At 39.1% G+C, this 14,930-nt stretch overlaps 1 protein-coding gene across 1 annotated transcript in view; it reads left to right on the top strand.

Annotated features, from left to right (window-relative positions):
* The window catches only part of LOC148311989 (sushi, von Willebrand factor type A, EGF and pentraxin domain-containing protein 1-like), a 62,266-nt gene extending 47,646 nt beyond the window's left edge, over positions 1–14,620 (top strand). The window contains exons 22-31 of the mRNA XM_088277970.1: positions 2,036–2,211; positions 3,137–3,284; positions 4,022–4,140; positions 4,611–4,770; positions 5,252–5,403; positions 6,036–6,209; positions 7,335–7,526; positions 8,446–8,616; positions 10,766–10,910; positions 11,817–14,620. Of these exons, the coding sequence (XP_088134096.1) occupies positions 2,036–2,211; positions 3,137–3,284; positions 4,022–4,140; positions 4,611–4,770; positions 5,252–5,403; positions 6,036–6,209; positions 7,335–7,526; positions 8,446–8,616; positions 10,766–10,910; positions 11,817–12,669 (2,290 nt within the window). The 3' untranslated portion in view covers positions 12,670–14,620. The remainder of the gene's footprint in view (positions 1–2,035; positions 2,212–3,136; positions 3,285–4,021; positions 4,141–4,610; positions 4,771–5,251; positions 5,404–6,035; positions 6,210–7,334; positions 7,527–8,445; positions 8,617–10,765; positions 10,911–11,816) is intronic.
* Positions 14,621–14,930: the final 310 nt, after the last annotated feature.

Below are 14,930 nucleotides of genomic sequence, written 5' to 3'. Positions count from 1 at the left end.
TTAGCCTCCTGCAATGTGGATTCCCAGCTATCGATCCATCTCTTTGGTGGTCTGCCCGTACAGTGCGATGTGGGGGAGTCTGAATGGTTCCATTCTTCTCACATTATCTCCATAAAAATGTTAAGATTTTTAATTATTCATTCAGTATCTAAATAAAAATGTTAAACAAAGATCGCTTTCGTAAACTGAAATTTCCCTTTTTCTGAAATTTTTCCCAAAACACAGGAATTCGAATGATTACCTAATCCGGACAAACCATTGCACTATTTACATTCTGATTAGCAAGCAGGCACTGTACGCATACACATAAATATATGTGTATAGATTCATATTATCCACTGACACTTCGTGATGGAATTGCATTTTTAATATATTATTAGATTAAAACCAATATTTTTAGCTTTTCCACATTTTTTTATTTGACCAGCGACCGGGTTTCGTCGTTACCGACATCATCAGACTGGTGAGAGGCTATACAAATTGTTGTTATATATAAAAAAAGGCAGGAGTTGATAACCATGATTTGATATAATTTTATTGAGAAATTAATTTAATTTGAGTGAATTTAAGTATTGTATGATATTAAAAATATTTTTTATAAAGGTTTTTTTTGTATTGAAAGCACGATTTTATTAATTACGATTTTATTAATCCGGTTAATTTTTACGAATTAACCGGATCCTCGCTAAACGCTGCCATCAAGTTGGCCCAGGACCGGGAAGAATGGAGAGGACTTGTGCACCAAGTGCCTGACATTCCAGAAGACCACGACGCTCAGCATTGAGCAAGAAGATGAAGATGAGATGATAAAATCGTGCTTTCAATACAAAAAAAACCTTTATAAAAAATATTTTTAATTTCATACAATACTTAAATTCACTCAAATTAAATTAATTTCTCAATAAAATTATATCAAATCATGGTTATCAACTCCTGCCTTCTTTTATATATAACATAACAATTTGTATAGCCTCTCACCAGTCTGATGATGTCGGTAACGACGAAACCCGGTCGCTGGTCAAATAAAAAAAGTGGAAAAGCTAAAAATATTGGTTTTAATCTAATAATAAAATATATGTGTATGATGTCAATATACATAACTCTGTCGACAAACCCTGATATGTGGACAAAGATTTGAACACACTCAAAACAATGTATTGTCATAGAACTCTGCTAATTTTTAGTCATAGTTTGATTTTAATTTGCACGTTTTAAGAGCACGCCTGTCAAGTTTACTCATTTGCTGTGTGAGTTGATATCTCTGATACCTTGAAATTTCGACTAGACTAGAAGATTATTATATTATTTTTATACATCTCATCAAAGATGAAGAAGAATATGGAAGTCAGCAGCAGGCACCTCAGTGGTTGGAGCGCTACGTGCAGCGCAGTCAAGGGATAACTGGAGAAGAGTCATTGCTTCTGCAAGGGTCACAGCCCTCAGCAATGAGGATTAAGACGGAGAAGAATGGAAGTCAGGGCATTTACTGGGCTGACGACCGTCATAGGCTGGTTTAAGTTATCACTTTACACACGTGTAACATTCTCCAATTCTACCCATTATTGACAACCACACTTCTTAAATTCTTGGAAGTTCCATATATATATGAACCAATTTTGAAACATTGTTCTTGAATCACTAGAACTTCACTAGAGACATCTATTGGTGGGACGAAAAGAAGCTTTTTATTGACCAGAAACTCTTTTATTAATATGTGAGGTCCGAATCCTGGATTATAATTATAAGTTCTGTATATATGTATATGATCCAATTTTGAAACGTTGTTCTTGAATCACTAGAACTTCATTAGAGACATCTATTGGTGAGATGAAAAGAAGCTTTTCATTGAGCAGAAACTCTTTTATTAGTATGTATGTATTCTTCTTCATCTTTGATGAGATGTCAAAATTAATATGAAAGTAACTCCTGTAATTGGAGATAATCCAGATTTTGTCAACAAGTATTTGGACACACTCAAAAGATTATTGTTTAGCATTGTGGTTTTGTTAAGGAGCCCTTTGGTTGGTGTCCGCAGGGTCCAGGGCACGCTGATCTACCGGGACGGGACTCCGTCGAGCGGCACGTCCCAGCAGCGGTACCCCCACGGCACGGAGGTGACCTTCCGGTGCATCGCGGCCTTCATGGGCGAGAAGTCCACCTGGAAGATCGTCTGCGACTCGGGCAAGTGGGCGGGGAAGAGCGTGTCGTGCGGTGAGTCCGGACTCGCAACTTGATAAGGCTTATTCATTGTAGCTGCAGACTTACTTACTTACTTATAACCCTTATCCGCACCCAATGGTGCATAGGCCACTGCATCGAATTGACGTAGTGTTATCTTGATCATTACTTACATGAAGACAAGGTGATCACTCTTGCGCTTCAGGAACCAGTCCAGGGTAATATTGAATAAATATTACAGTGTAAAATCACTAATATTTATTTTCACCCTCCCTGGAAATCGAACCTGGGACCTCTAGCACGGTAGCTAAACACGCTGACCATTGCACCGCGGAGGCGGACAACTGCGGTAACTGCAGACAGTTGGTAACATGGACTGACAGAACAGCACTTCGGTTTTAAAAAGTTAAAAATTGGATATCTAATGGGTTTCTTTAAAACACCAGGATTACTGCCAGCAAGGATCCCGTGCTTTGCAAGAAAGACGGGCGAAAGTAGTAGTTAGCGACGGGAATTATTTCGATCGATGTATATCTCTCATATTACTTTTTGACATCTCATCAAAGATGAAGCAGAATATGGAAGTCTGGACATTTACGGGGCTGACGACCGTCATAGGCTGGTTTAAGTGACTTACACATGTTTAACGTTCACCAATTCTACCCATTATTGACATCCACACTACTCGAATACTTCTTCATCCTTGATGAGATGTCAAAAAATAATATGAAAATAACTCCTGTAATTGGAGATAATTCCGATTTTGTGAACAAGTATTTGGACACATTCAAAATGTTGTGTTCTTTCTCATTGATATTGAAAAAAAAAATTAAATTTAGCAAAAAAAACGCAATTTCATATGCGTACACCTAATGATTAACTATCCTTGCAGGATAACCTGCTTTAGCTGATAAAAACATGTACATACTTTCTAATAATATATGTATTTTCTTCCTAGAGGAAGAAGATGCGATCCCAGCGGGACTTCTGGGTAACGCCACCTGCACGTACAGGAACAACGAGCCCAACGTAGTATCCTTCTACAACGATTTGGAAATCAAAGAAGACGTCGTTGAATTTCCGGCTGGATCCATACTAATTTCAAGGTATATGATCAAATATTAATATTACGCCTACATTCAAGCCGAAAACCCATTCAAACCATATTACTGGAACTTATCTTTGTGTACATCTTTCATCTCGATGTTATGTCACCTAAGGTCTGGGCACTGCTCACTGCCTATGCATCTGTATAAGATAAAGTGTGTCACATGACCATAAGGGCAAATGAAAATACCATAAGGGCAAAAAAAAACAATTGAATTTAAATACCATGCAGATTACATAATATTTTGTATGTGTCCAATTTTTCCACTTAGGATTTATGTTTACATTTTGACATTCCTATGTAGTTAAAGATGAATGTGGATGTCTTGGTATTTACAGGGCTTATGGCCTGATATAGGCTGGATTACAACTATGCTTTAGTATCATGTTGTAGTCCCGTAGTTAGTGATGCGGACTCTTGATTTTTAAGTTTTTCGGGTCAAACCCACTCTACCGTAATTTCATACCTATTTCTAATAATAAGCCGCTTAGGCTCACAGAAATAGTATGAAATTGAAGCATTTTTGAAACATAGTAAAAAACACAAATATTTCTTTTTAAAAAACAAAAAAAAACAACAACCTGCGACAGTCCTCTAAATACCCACACTTCCAAATTCTTCTTCATCTATTTCGAGATGGTAAAACGTTTTTTTAATTTGAAATATAAGAGGTCCTAGCAGAAGCCCCTGTGGAACACTCAATGTTGCTTTACTATTCAGTTTTTTCTTTTCTAGGTGTACGGATATAGGAAAGTACGCCATGATTGGACCGAACCAACGACATTGTATGGGCGGAGAATGGGACGGCCCGAAGCCTTCCTGCTTTGGACTCAACCAAGAAAATGACTATGCCAGTAAGTCCGTAGGCTATTCCGCTTATCCAAACATTAGTTTTTCAGACCCTAAGGGATATGTTCAGCATCCTTGTCTCCATTGCTCTTTGTGTTACCCGGAGTTTATACACGATTCATTTTGTTAGGGTGAATTGTCCGCCTCTATAGTGTAATGGTCAGCATGCTCGGCTACCACTCTGGAAGTCCCGGGTTCGTTTCTCAGGGGAGGGTTAAATAAATATAAGTGATTTTTTCACTCTAATATATATTCAATACTACCCTGGCTTGGTACCTGAAGTAGAGGGCTGATCAACTTTCCTTCATGTGTTAACGATCAAGATAACACCGTGTTTATATGATGCAGTGCCCTATGCACCATTGGGGTGCGGATAAGGGTTTAAATGAAGGAATGAATATCTCGAACCCATATGTAAGCACTGGGAGTAATGTTTTCCTCTTTAATTTTTAATTTGTTTTGATTCGCTTTGAAGTGGAGAAGCCGCCGACCATACTCTTCCGGCATCAGCTGGGGCCCATAGCGCAGAGCAACGATGGTCGCCTCATAGTCTACCCGGGCACCATCTTGCACATGGAGTGCCTGTGGATGAGGAAGTTTGGAAACCCCAAGTGGAATGTCAGCCACGAGTACAGGTAGGTCTTGGTCATCCGTTCAGATTTCAAGGTTAATTTTTTGCCTTCAATTCAAAGGAATTGATTGCAAAGGCCAAGTTTTGATAAAACACAATTGATTTTTAAAATTATGCTACATATTATCAATCAAATTTAAGATATTTTTAATAGTAACTACCTATGATGCATTCCTGTGGTCCAACCTGGGCAAATGAAATAGGAAGAAAAACAAAAGCACACATTTCTAATTTTGCAGTGCTTGTGAAGCAATGGAAATATAAAAAAAATCAAAAAGACCTGACCGCAGGTCTCTGAAACAATAATGCTATCGGAAGCTGTCAAGCAGCATGCTGACCGCTATAAGCAATATTTGGTATTGCATGTGCTACTGTTTTATTCAACAGTGTCAAATTCATACACGGTAGTACCATCTCTTAGTAAAACCGGAAGACTTACACAGAAAGTCCTAACTGGAAGGGTATATCCTGTGTCCTTGTTGCAGGAAGTATCCGGAGGGGTGGTCCAGTGATCCGGGAAGAGACAGCCAGTTGGAGTACCGGCTCAGCATATTCCACGCCGTTCAGGACGACTCCGGACTCTTCACATGCGTCACTCCGGCGCGGCAGTTCCATCAAGTTGACATCGTCGTAGAAGGTGACATCCTCTTGAATCCTAATTCCACATCTATCCAATTACAACTAACACACGAAAGGAATCCGACAACCGTGCATACATACTTCCTTCTTTCCTTGTTCGCTCCCTAGGTGGAGCATATGGCCAACATCAGACGTCTCCAAGTCACTCTGTCACGCGCCATCTTCTTGGCTTCCTCTTAGGTCAGTCCGGCGTCTCGAAGTTCCACTGAGTATAGTCGGTGAATGGTCATCAGCGGCCTTCCGGGGCGCCGGAATCCTCGGGGTTGGAAGACATAAGGGGTACATACATACATACACGTCTTTCAAAAATGTATGCAATGCACTTGGCAATGAGGATAGCCTGGAACGACTGGTTGTGATCGGTAGCCTGGAGGGGAAGAGAGGGAGAGAAAAATCCCCACACAACGGACCAATCAAGGCAGCAGCAGGCACCTTGGTGGTTGGGGCGCTACGTGCAGCACAGTCAAGGGATAACTGGAGAAGAGTATTGCTTCCACAAGAGTCACAACCCTCAGTAATGAGGAATAAGACGGAGAAGAATAAGAGATTCATTGTGCTAATCTTGAGAATTCATGATTCAACTCAGAGTGGTATTTAAGTCAAATTTAAGTTAAAATAATTTGATTTCAGCGGTCCACTGCCCCCCCTTGCCGCTGCGGCGAGGCCTGATATCCAGCAGCCAGTCGACGCGTCTGAGCGCGGAGGTGACCTTCTCGTGCGCCAACGGGAACGCCCTCATCGGGGCCGCCAAGCTGCTCTGCCTGCCCAGCGGCAACTGGAGCGCCCCCCTGCCCCTCTGTGAAAGTGAGCTTTGTGACCAACTCTTCTTCCTCTTATTATTATAGGCCTTGCGGCCTGTTTTTAAGAGGGATTAGCCTCCTGCGACGTCGATTCCCAGTTATCGACCCATCTCTTTGGTGGTCTGCCCGCGAGTCGTCTACCATGGGGTTGGCGTATAGAGCGATGTGGGGAGTCTGGATGGTTCCATTCTCCTTCGTTGCCTTCCCCACCTAACAACATCTTCGATCTCGCATATTTCCCTGATCCTGGCATTTCTGATTCTATCCCGAAGACTCTTGCCTGTTATGCTTCTCAGAGTCTTTATTTATGACACTCTAAGTGCGTTTTTTGTGGCAGCGGTGTCTGCTCTACTTTGGATTCCATACGTCATGATGGGTCGGACACAAGTTGTGTAGATCTTGATTTTGCTGCCGATCTTCATCTCAGGGTTTTTCCAACTCATTTTAAAAATATTTTATAAACACATTGTTGTCGGGCTAATTAGGGCGTGTTTTATGTATTTTGCAAAATTATAAATTTGTTTCTAACCTATTTTTTGACATCTCATCAAAGATGAAGAAGAATATGGAAGTCTGGGCATTCACGGGGCTGACGGCCGTTATATGCTGGTTTAAGTGATCACCTTACACACTTGTAACATTCACCAATTCTACCCATTATTGACAACCACACTACTTAAATTCTTGGAAGCTCTATATATATGAACCAATTTTGAAACATTGTTCTTGAATCACTAGAACTTCACTAGAGACATCTATTGGTGAGATGAAAATATTCCATATTCTTTTTCATCTTTGATGAGATGTCAAAAAATAATATGAAAATAACTCCTGTAATTGGAGATAATCCAGATTTTGTGAACAAGTATCTCGACACACTCAAAATGTTGTTTCTAGCCCTTATCCACACCCAATGGTGCATAGGGCACTTGATCATTACTTACATGTAGGCAAGGTGATCACTCCTGCACTTCAGGAACCTGTCCAGGATAATATTAAATAAAAATTAGAGTGTAAAATCGATAATTTTGAAATTTGTTTAGGTATTAGTATGTCCTCATCATAACTACTAGATTCATTTTCCGATAATACTTCACAATCATTGTCGCATCTGTCATTATTTTCTCAGGCGTGGAGTGCGGAGAAGTCCCGATCCCGGGCGGCGGGTCGAGCCAGTCCCGCCCGCGCGTGTCGGTGGTGTCCCGCGGGGTCGGGGGCCGCGCCGCCTTCAGCTGCGCCCCCGGCTGGGGGCTCCGGGGGCCCTCCGAGACCGTCTGCTCCCCCACCGGCGAGTGGTCTCCGCCCCCGCCAACCTGCATAGGTAACCAATGCATAATTAGTATATATTATAATATTCAAATAAAAACAATTAATAATTCCTTCTTTTCTGCCTTTGAAATGAGGCTGTAAGCAGATGGTAAAAATACCCTTCCCGTCCTTAAGCATTAAGCGACCGAACGGGTAGAAATACCTTCCCATTCTTAGTCTTCTTCTTCTTCTTTTTCTTCTTTTGCTTACTGTAGGACTTGTGGCTTGTTTTCAAGAGGGATTAGCCTCCTGCAATGTCGATTCCCAGCTATCAATCCATCTGTACATTCTACCTTGTCTTCTTCTAACTTCGAGTTGGCTATGTAGGTCAATGTGGGGAGTCTGGATGGTTCTATTCTCCTCTCATGCGCTTACCATTGTCTCCTTCTTTGCCTTCCCCACCTAATGACATCTTCGATCTCGCATATTTCCACTATCCTGGCGTTCCTTATTCTGTCTCATAGACTCTTGCCAGATATGCTTCTTAGACTCTTCATTTTTGACACTCTAAGTGCGTTTTTTGTGCCTACCCTCTACTTTACATAGTGTGTTAATGCATTGTTCTGCAAAGTGTGTGCCACGGGACACTGGTGTACTGTGATGATTAGTTGCTCCAAATTTCGATTACCTGTGCTCAGTTAAGTAGGCTCACATTTCGCATAAAACATAATATGTTAAATATAGTATGTTACCATAATATGGTAACATATGCACCTCTGAAATTTCTTAATTTGATAGGTGTACCTTGAATAAAAAATGTTTGCGGAACACTGTGTTAATGTATCCTTACTCTTTATAAACGCATACTAATCTAACACGACATAAGCCTAACCTAAACAAACCCAATCTAACCCAACCTACCCTACTTGTATTATTCTAACCTAGTGTTACAGATCTAATATTAATATGATTGTTACGCTGTCCGTTTCCAGAAGTGTCGTGTCCCGCTCCGCAGCCGCCGGTAAACGGGTTCCTGCTGGGCAAGGCCCCCTTCCGGGCGGGAGACGTGGTGCAGTTCAATTGCAACCCGGCGCACATGATGCAGGGCCAGCCCATCGTGGCCTGCCAGGACAACGCCCGTTGGAGCGGGGAAACCCCTAAATGTGAGCCAGAACACTCTATCCCTCTTGTTAATGAACTCATGTTACCTCATGTGAAGGCATTTTACTTTTATTTATTTATTTATTTATCGAACGGCTGAAGCCTTTAAGATAATACATATAATACATATATACAGTATCTAATATAAAAATAAAAAACACACTTATGAATTCACTAATAGAGAAACAAAAAGTCTTGTAACAAATAACCTTATAACATAAAATCATAATTTAAAAAAATAAAATAACAAGTACTAAGCACTAGTAAATACACATCTCCTTCAAACACTATCGGCGAGCAGTAAGAGAGAGTGAAACACAACGTTTAAATTTATCCATTATAACATGGAGAAGAAATGCTAAGAAAGTACAGATTTCAAGGAGGGTAACAATATATTAAATAAATCTATACTTTCAAAAGCATTGGCTAACATGTGAAGCCGCGGAACCGGAGAGAACATGGCATAGTTTGCATTATGTACAAATACTGCGAATACAGATTTTTGCCTAGTACCTCTTTGGCGCATGCTAAGCTTTATTTGATTTAGGAGATCAGGGCTGTCCAAAAAATTGTTAAGAATTTTATATAACTGAACCAGATCAGTAATTACCCTTCTATCACTAAGATTTATCAGTTTAAGCCGCTTCATTATGCAATTATAATCTAACTCAACAATGACTATATTTAGTTTAAAATTAATATATCTAAGGAAATTGTATTATTTTTTGACATCTATCAAAGATGAAGAAGAATATGGAAGTCTGGGCATTTACGGGGCTGACGACCGTCATCGGCTGGTTTAAGTGATCACTTTACACACGTGTAACATTCACCAATTCTACCCATTATTGACAACCACACTACTCAAATTCTTGGAAGTTCTATATATATGAACCAATTTAGAAACCTTGTTCTTTAATTACTAGAACTTCACTAGAGACATCTATTGGTGAGATGTAAAGAAGCTTTTTAAAATGAAAATGGTATTTTCTGGCGTTTCTCATGTGTGTGATTATAATCCAGGATTCGGACCTCACATACTAATATAAGAGTTTCTGCTTAATAAAAAGCTTCTTTACATCTCACCAATAGATGTCTCTAGTGAAGTTCTAGTGATTCAAGAACAAGGTTTCTAAATTGGTTCACATATATAGAACTTCCAAGAATTTGAGTAGTGTGGTTATCAATAATGGGTAGAATTGGTGAATATTACACGTGTGTAAAGTGATCACTTAAACCAGCCGATGACGGTCGTCAGCCCCGTAAATGCCCAGACTTCCATATTCTTCTTCATCTTTGATAGATGTCAAAAAATAATATGAAAATAACTCCTGTAATTGGAGATAATCCAGATTTTAGAGTATTTGGACACACTCAAAATGTTGTAAATATTTATCAGTTTAAGCCGCTTTATTATACAATTATAATCTAACTCAACAATGGGTATATTTAGTTTAAAATTAATATATCTAAGGAACTTGTGTTGTACTCTCTCTACGCTGTCAGCGTGTATAGCATAATGAGGAGACCGGACTGTGGAGCCCAGTACTAACTTGTAGAGGTAGATCTGGTGCCGTTCTGCGTATGTCGGCGCGTCTTTCCTCGGCTCTCGCTGGTACAACGAATGGAGTGGATATTGTATTTATTTTATCTAAATGATGAGGTTTAATCAAAGGTATAATAAGGTTTAATCATTTTATCCCTAGATAACTAAACCTTCATCCATGTGACTATGACCCTCTCCGAGAAAGTCAAGTGCACTTACTTCCCTGCATCCGGCACGCTTTGTTTACCTTCCTGATTGGTGCGAATAGTTCATCGGGTGACGCGATTGCAATCGCACGATAATTAGAAGGTGACCTACAGCCATATTGTCATCCGGTTGACAAAAGTTTAGTTACTATGTTAGTTGTTCGTAAAGGTGTTGTCTTTGACCACCGACCTTGTGTGTCGTGTGTCTTGAGTTCTTTTTACATACATTTTGTATTGTTTTTATCCATTTTAACCTAATATACACACAAAAAAAGAGAAAAAAAAATGGAATAGAATATAAACTTACAATTTTCATAGAATTGACTCTTGATCATTTACCCATTCCTTTATTTTGCCTTTGTTGTAATGTCATGTTTATATTTCTGTTTTCTTTCAAAGGTATCCAAGCTTGCTCGTATCCTGGCACGACCATATCAGGAAGAATGTCTTCCGTGAAGTTCTATTACAAAATCGGGGAGACCATCTCCTTCACTTGTGAATCTGGACTCATCCTGAGGGGCACTCCGATGCTGCGATGCTTAAGGTAAAGTGATGTGACTCATGTTTCAGTCTCGTATGTATGTACATTTTGACATCTCAATAACATAGAAGAAGGATATGGGAGTCTGGGTATTTATGAGGCTTGTGGCCTATCATAGGCTGGTTAAACGATCACTTTACACATGTGCAATGTTCTCAAATTTTTGTAACTTCTACACACATAATACTTTGAGTCTGACTTCACTGGAGCCATCTATGGATGGTTTGAGAAAGCTTTTATCAGACTGTTTTATACCGAGACTCTTTTATTTCGATGTATTCAAGCTCCTAACCGGATAGTTTTTCCATACCGAGAGACATCTAAGAAGGTCAAAATTAATATAAGTGATTTTTCACTTGAATGATCACTTTTTCTTCATGTATTTAAAGATTAAGATAACACTAGTTCTATATGATGCAGTGTCCTATGCATCATTGGGTACGAATAAGGGTAAGAGTAGTTGGGTAGATGCTCGACTGCGAAACTGGTGTTGCATATTCGATTCCCGCCAATTGCAAAATTTTTTAGAGAAAGATTTATTTTCAATTAGTATGGGTGTTTATGATGTATTTTTTACATTTACCTTCCCCTAGTCTTACTATCCTACCTGCAGACAAGCCTCTAAAAGATTTATATTATCCACTGACACTTCGTGATGGAATTGCATTTTTAATTTATTATTAGATTAAAACCAATATTTTTAGCTTTTACACTTTTTTATTTGACCAGCGACCGGGTTTCGTCGTTACCGACATCAGTCTGATGATGTCGGTAAGCCTCTAAAAGAAGAAGGTTTGTACGTTATTCATTTATTGAATAGAAATATCATCCATACGGTTGAATTATCCAGTGTCTGATAGAATAAACTGTAAAAATATGTTATTTAATTTCTGTTTTTCTTTTTCACAGAAACGGAAAATGGTCCAACGCCATCCCAATATGCTCCCGGGACCCGATCGGCAATGACACCTTCACCGGCGGCGATGACTCCAACCAACTGGTCATGCTGAACGATGATCCTCTCACGTACTCCGACACCTCGGATCCTATCATCGTCAAAACCTCGTCTTCCCCCACATTTGAAAAGACAAAAAAATCACCCAACCCCACAAAACAGAGCCAAAAGTTCAAGCAAGCGCCCACGAAGCCGACAAAACTGTCGCAATACACCCTGTTTACAAAATTGCCAAAACCGGAGTCTACAATCAGCAAGAACCTCTTAGCTGCAACTAATTTGGCTTTTGAAGATACTACAATACCTTCTTTATCAAGTTTTAATAGTATAGTCACTTCGAGTGATAAATCGCTGTACAAATTTGATGAAAACGATAAGATGTTTGTTGCCAGCCAAGAATTTCGGCCATCGGACATTGTAATGCATCCAACAGTTGCCGATATTCCAAAAAGAGTCAATCTTACGCCGAAATATCAAACTCCCACAAGAAAACAGTCGATTAGGTTGCGCACCACTCCGTCCAGCTTATTTGGGATGAAGCTGTCGACTGTCAAGAGCAACGTCAAACGAGACGTACTCGCGAGGCAAGCTGTTTCGCCAACGCACACACCCAAAGAAACCCTCAACTCTGAGCTGTTTGAGGACAAAACGCAAGGTCTGTCTGCCCGGATGGCAGCTTCCCGGCCATCGATAAAGAAGGATTTGTCCAACATGTTCCGGGGGTCTACCGAGAAGAGCCCGGTAGAAGAGGCTAGAAGGGAGATGTTGAAACATTTAGGTGGCGGAATCAAACCTAAATCCAGATAGGCAATGCTTCACATAGACTCTTATACAATGGCTCAGATTCAAGGGTGAATTCAAGCTGCTGGAAAGGTGCATGATATAAACATATCGCTGTTTAAATGCCAAAGGGCCACAACGCAAAAAAAATCATACTTTTTATTCCAAAAATGATAACTAAATCGTACAACACTTTAATTGGTGGGTAATACATCCAAAATTAAACACGGTTATTGGATTGCATTCTACTTTTATTTACTACATATATATATATATGATAATATGTGATGCATTTCATCTTATAAAGACATCAATACTCAAGAGTATTTGATAATGTCTTAACCTCTAAGCTGCTCGATTTCGAGTGTCAAACTTTCCGTCCCGTGCTGGATTATTTTACATTACAATATTTTTGACAAAAAATGCATATTTTTGCCTATTTTTTGTAGTGAAACTTTCGGATATCCATCATAGATGTTCACAGTACACAATGCACTTTACTTATTATGTTTTTATGGTGTATTTACACAAAAATATTAACATTTACGGACTCGCGGCCTAAAGTATGGCGGCTGTATAGAAGACGCGGCTGTCGTATCTGCGGAGCACGAGCCGACCGGAAGTATTCACGATAAAGTTGACACTAAATTAAAATAATTTTGATATTTTATGACAATAAATCAAAGAGAACTAATTTATCCATGCCTCGAACCAAATTTAAGTGCAAAAAATTATCCATAGGCGTTGATATAAGTACGTTAAGTTGAAAAACGACTATGCATGCGATCCCCAATCAACGGTACTTCTATAAAAAACGACAATAGGGGCGATCCGCAGCTTACGGGTTAAATGAATTTGTTGCCTTACTGATGTGAGAAATCCATGTTTTAAAGTTAAAGTTGACACTAAATTAAAATAATTTTGATATTTTATGACAATAAATCAAAGAGAACTAATTTATCCATGCCTCGAACCAAATTTAAGTGCAAAAAATTATCCATAGGTGTTGATATAAGTACGTAAAGCTGAAAAACGACTATGCATGCGATCCGCAGTCAACGGTACTTCTATAAAAAACGACAATAGATGCGATCCGCAGCTTACGGGTTAATAAGATGAAACGCGTCTCATATTATCATAAAGATGTAAATAAAAGTAGAATTCAATCCAATAACCCTGTTTAATTTTGGATATATTACCCAACAATTCAATATGGAATTCTACCAACTGTCTACAGTTGCAATACACATTTTCACATTCGAAAAAGACACCCATGTTTCTAGCGTTAGAAATATCTATTTGATTCAGAATCATGGGTGTGTTTTTCGAACATGAAAATGTTGACCACTATTTAGATACCATATTATTTTTGACATCTCATCAAAGATGAAGAAGAATATGGAAGTCTGGGTATTTACGGGGCTGACGACCGTCATAGGCTGGTTTAAGTGATCACTTTACACACGTGTAACATTCACCAATTCTACCCATTATTGACAACCACACTACTCAAATTCTGTGAGCAAGTATTTGGACACACTCAAAATGTTGTATTTAGATACCATTTTTGGAATAAAGAGTTTATTTTTTTTTTTTGCATTGTGGCCCTTTGGCATTGAACCAGCAATACATGAAGAAGAATATGGAAGTCAGCTCTCTACCAACAGTATATAAAAAATTATTTTAAGCGTTTCCTGCAAACAATGTGTTAAAAAACAAGTCTTACTATGATTATCCAGTATTAGTCCGCCTCCGTAGTGTAATGGTCAGCACGCTCGACTACCGTTCTGGAGGACCCGGGTTCGATTCCCAGGGGGTGTAAGAATAAATATGAGTGATTTTTTCACTGTAATATTTATTCAATATTACCCTGGACTGGTACTTGAAGCGGAGGGCTGATCACCTTTCCTTCATGTGTAAATGATCAAGATAACACTGCGTTTATATGACGCAGTGCCCTAAGCACCATGGGGGTGCGGATAAGGGTTTTATTATTATTATTTATTATGATTATAATTTAAAAAAATCAATGTAGAAAGATAAAATTGTATCATTTATTTAAGAATTTGTAATAAATTCTAATAAAAAGCGTCAAATCGTAACTGGCGAGATCAGTTGGGTTGTTATCTTATGTAACACAAACAATTAGAGCAGTAGGAGTGTTGGCACAATTCATACATACGTCGTCCGCAAACACTGCTCGTTCAAAAGCTCCAAGTGATTAATACAGGGTGACGCAAAGTTGATCACCCTATCGTTAGATTATTAAAGAAAATACTTGTTTTTTT

The sequence above is a fragment of the Brachycentrus maculatus genome, unplaced genomic scaffold (assembly GCF_059751285.1).
Source record: "Brachycentrus maculatus isolate JH-2025_06_01 unplaced genomic scaffold, ASM5975128v1 h1tg000053l, whole genome shotgun sequence".
Taxonomy (NCBI): Eukaryota; Metazoa; Arthropoda; class Insecta; order Trichoptera; family Brachycentridae; genus Brachycentrus; species Brachycentrus maculatus.
The sequence above is the reverse complement of the archived record's forward strand: the minus strand, read 5'-3'. Positions and strand labels throughout refer to the sequence as shown.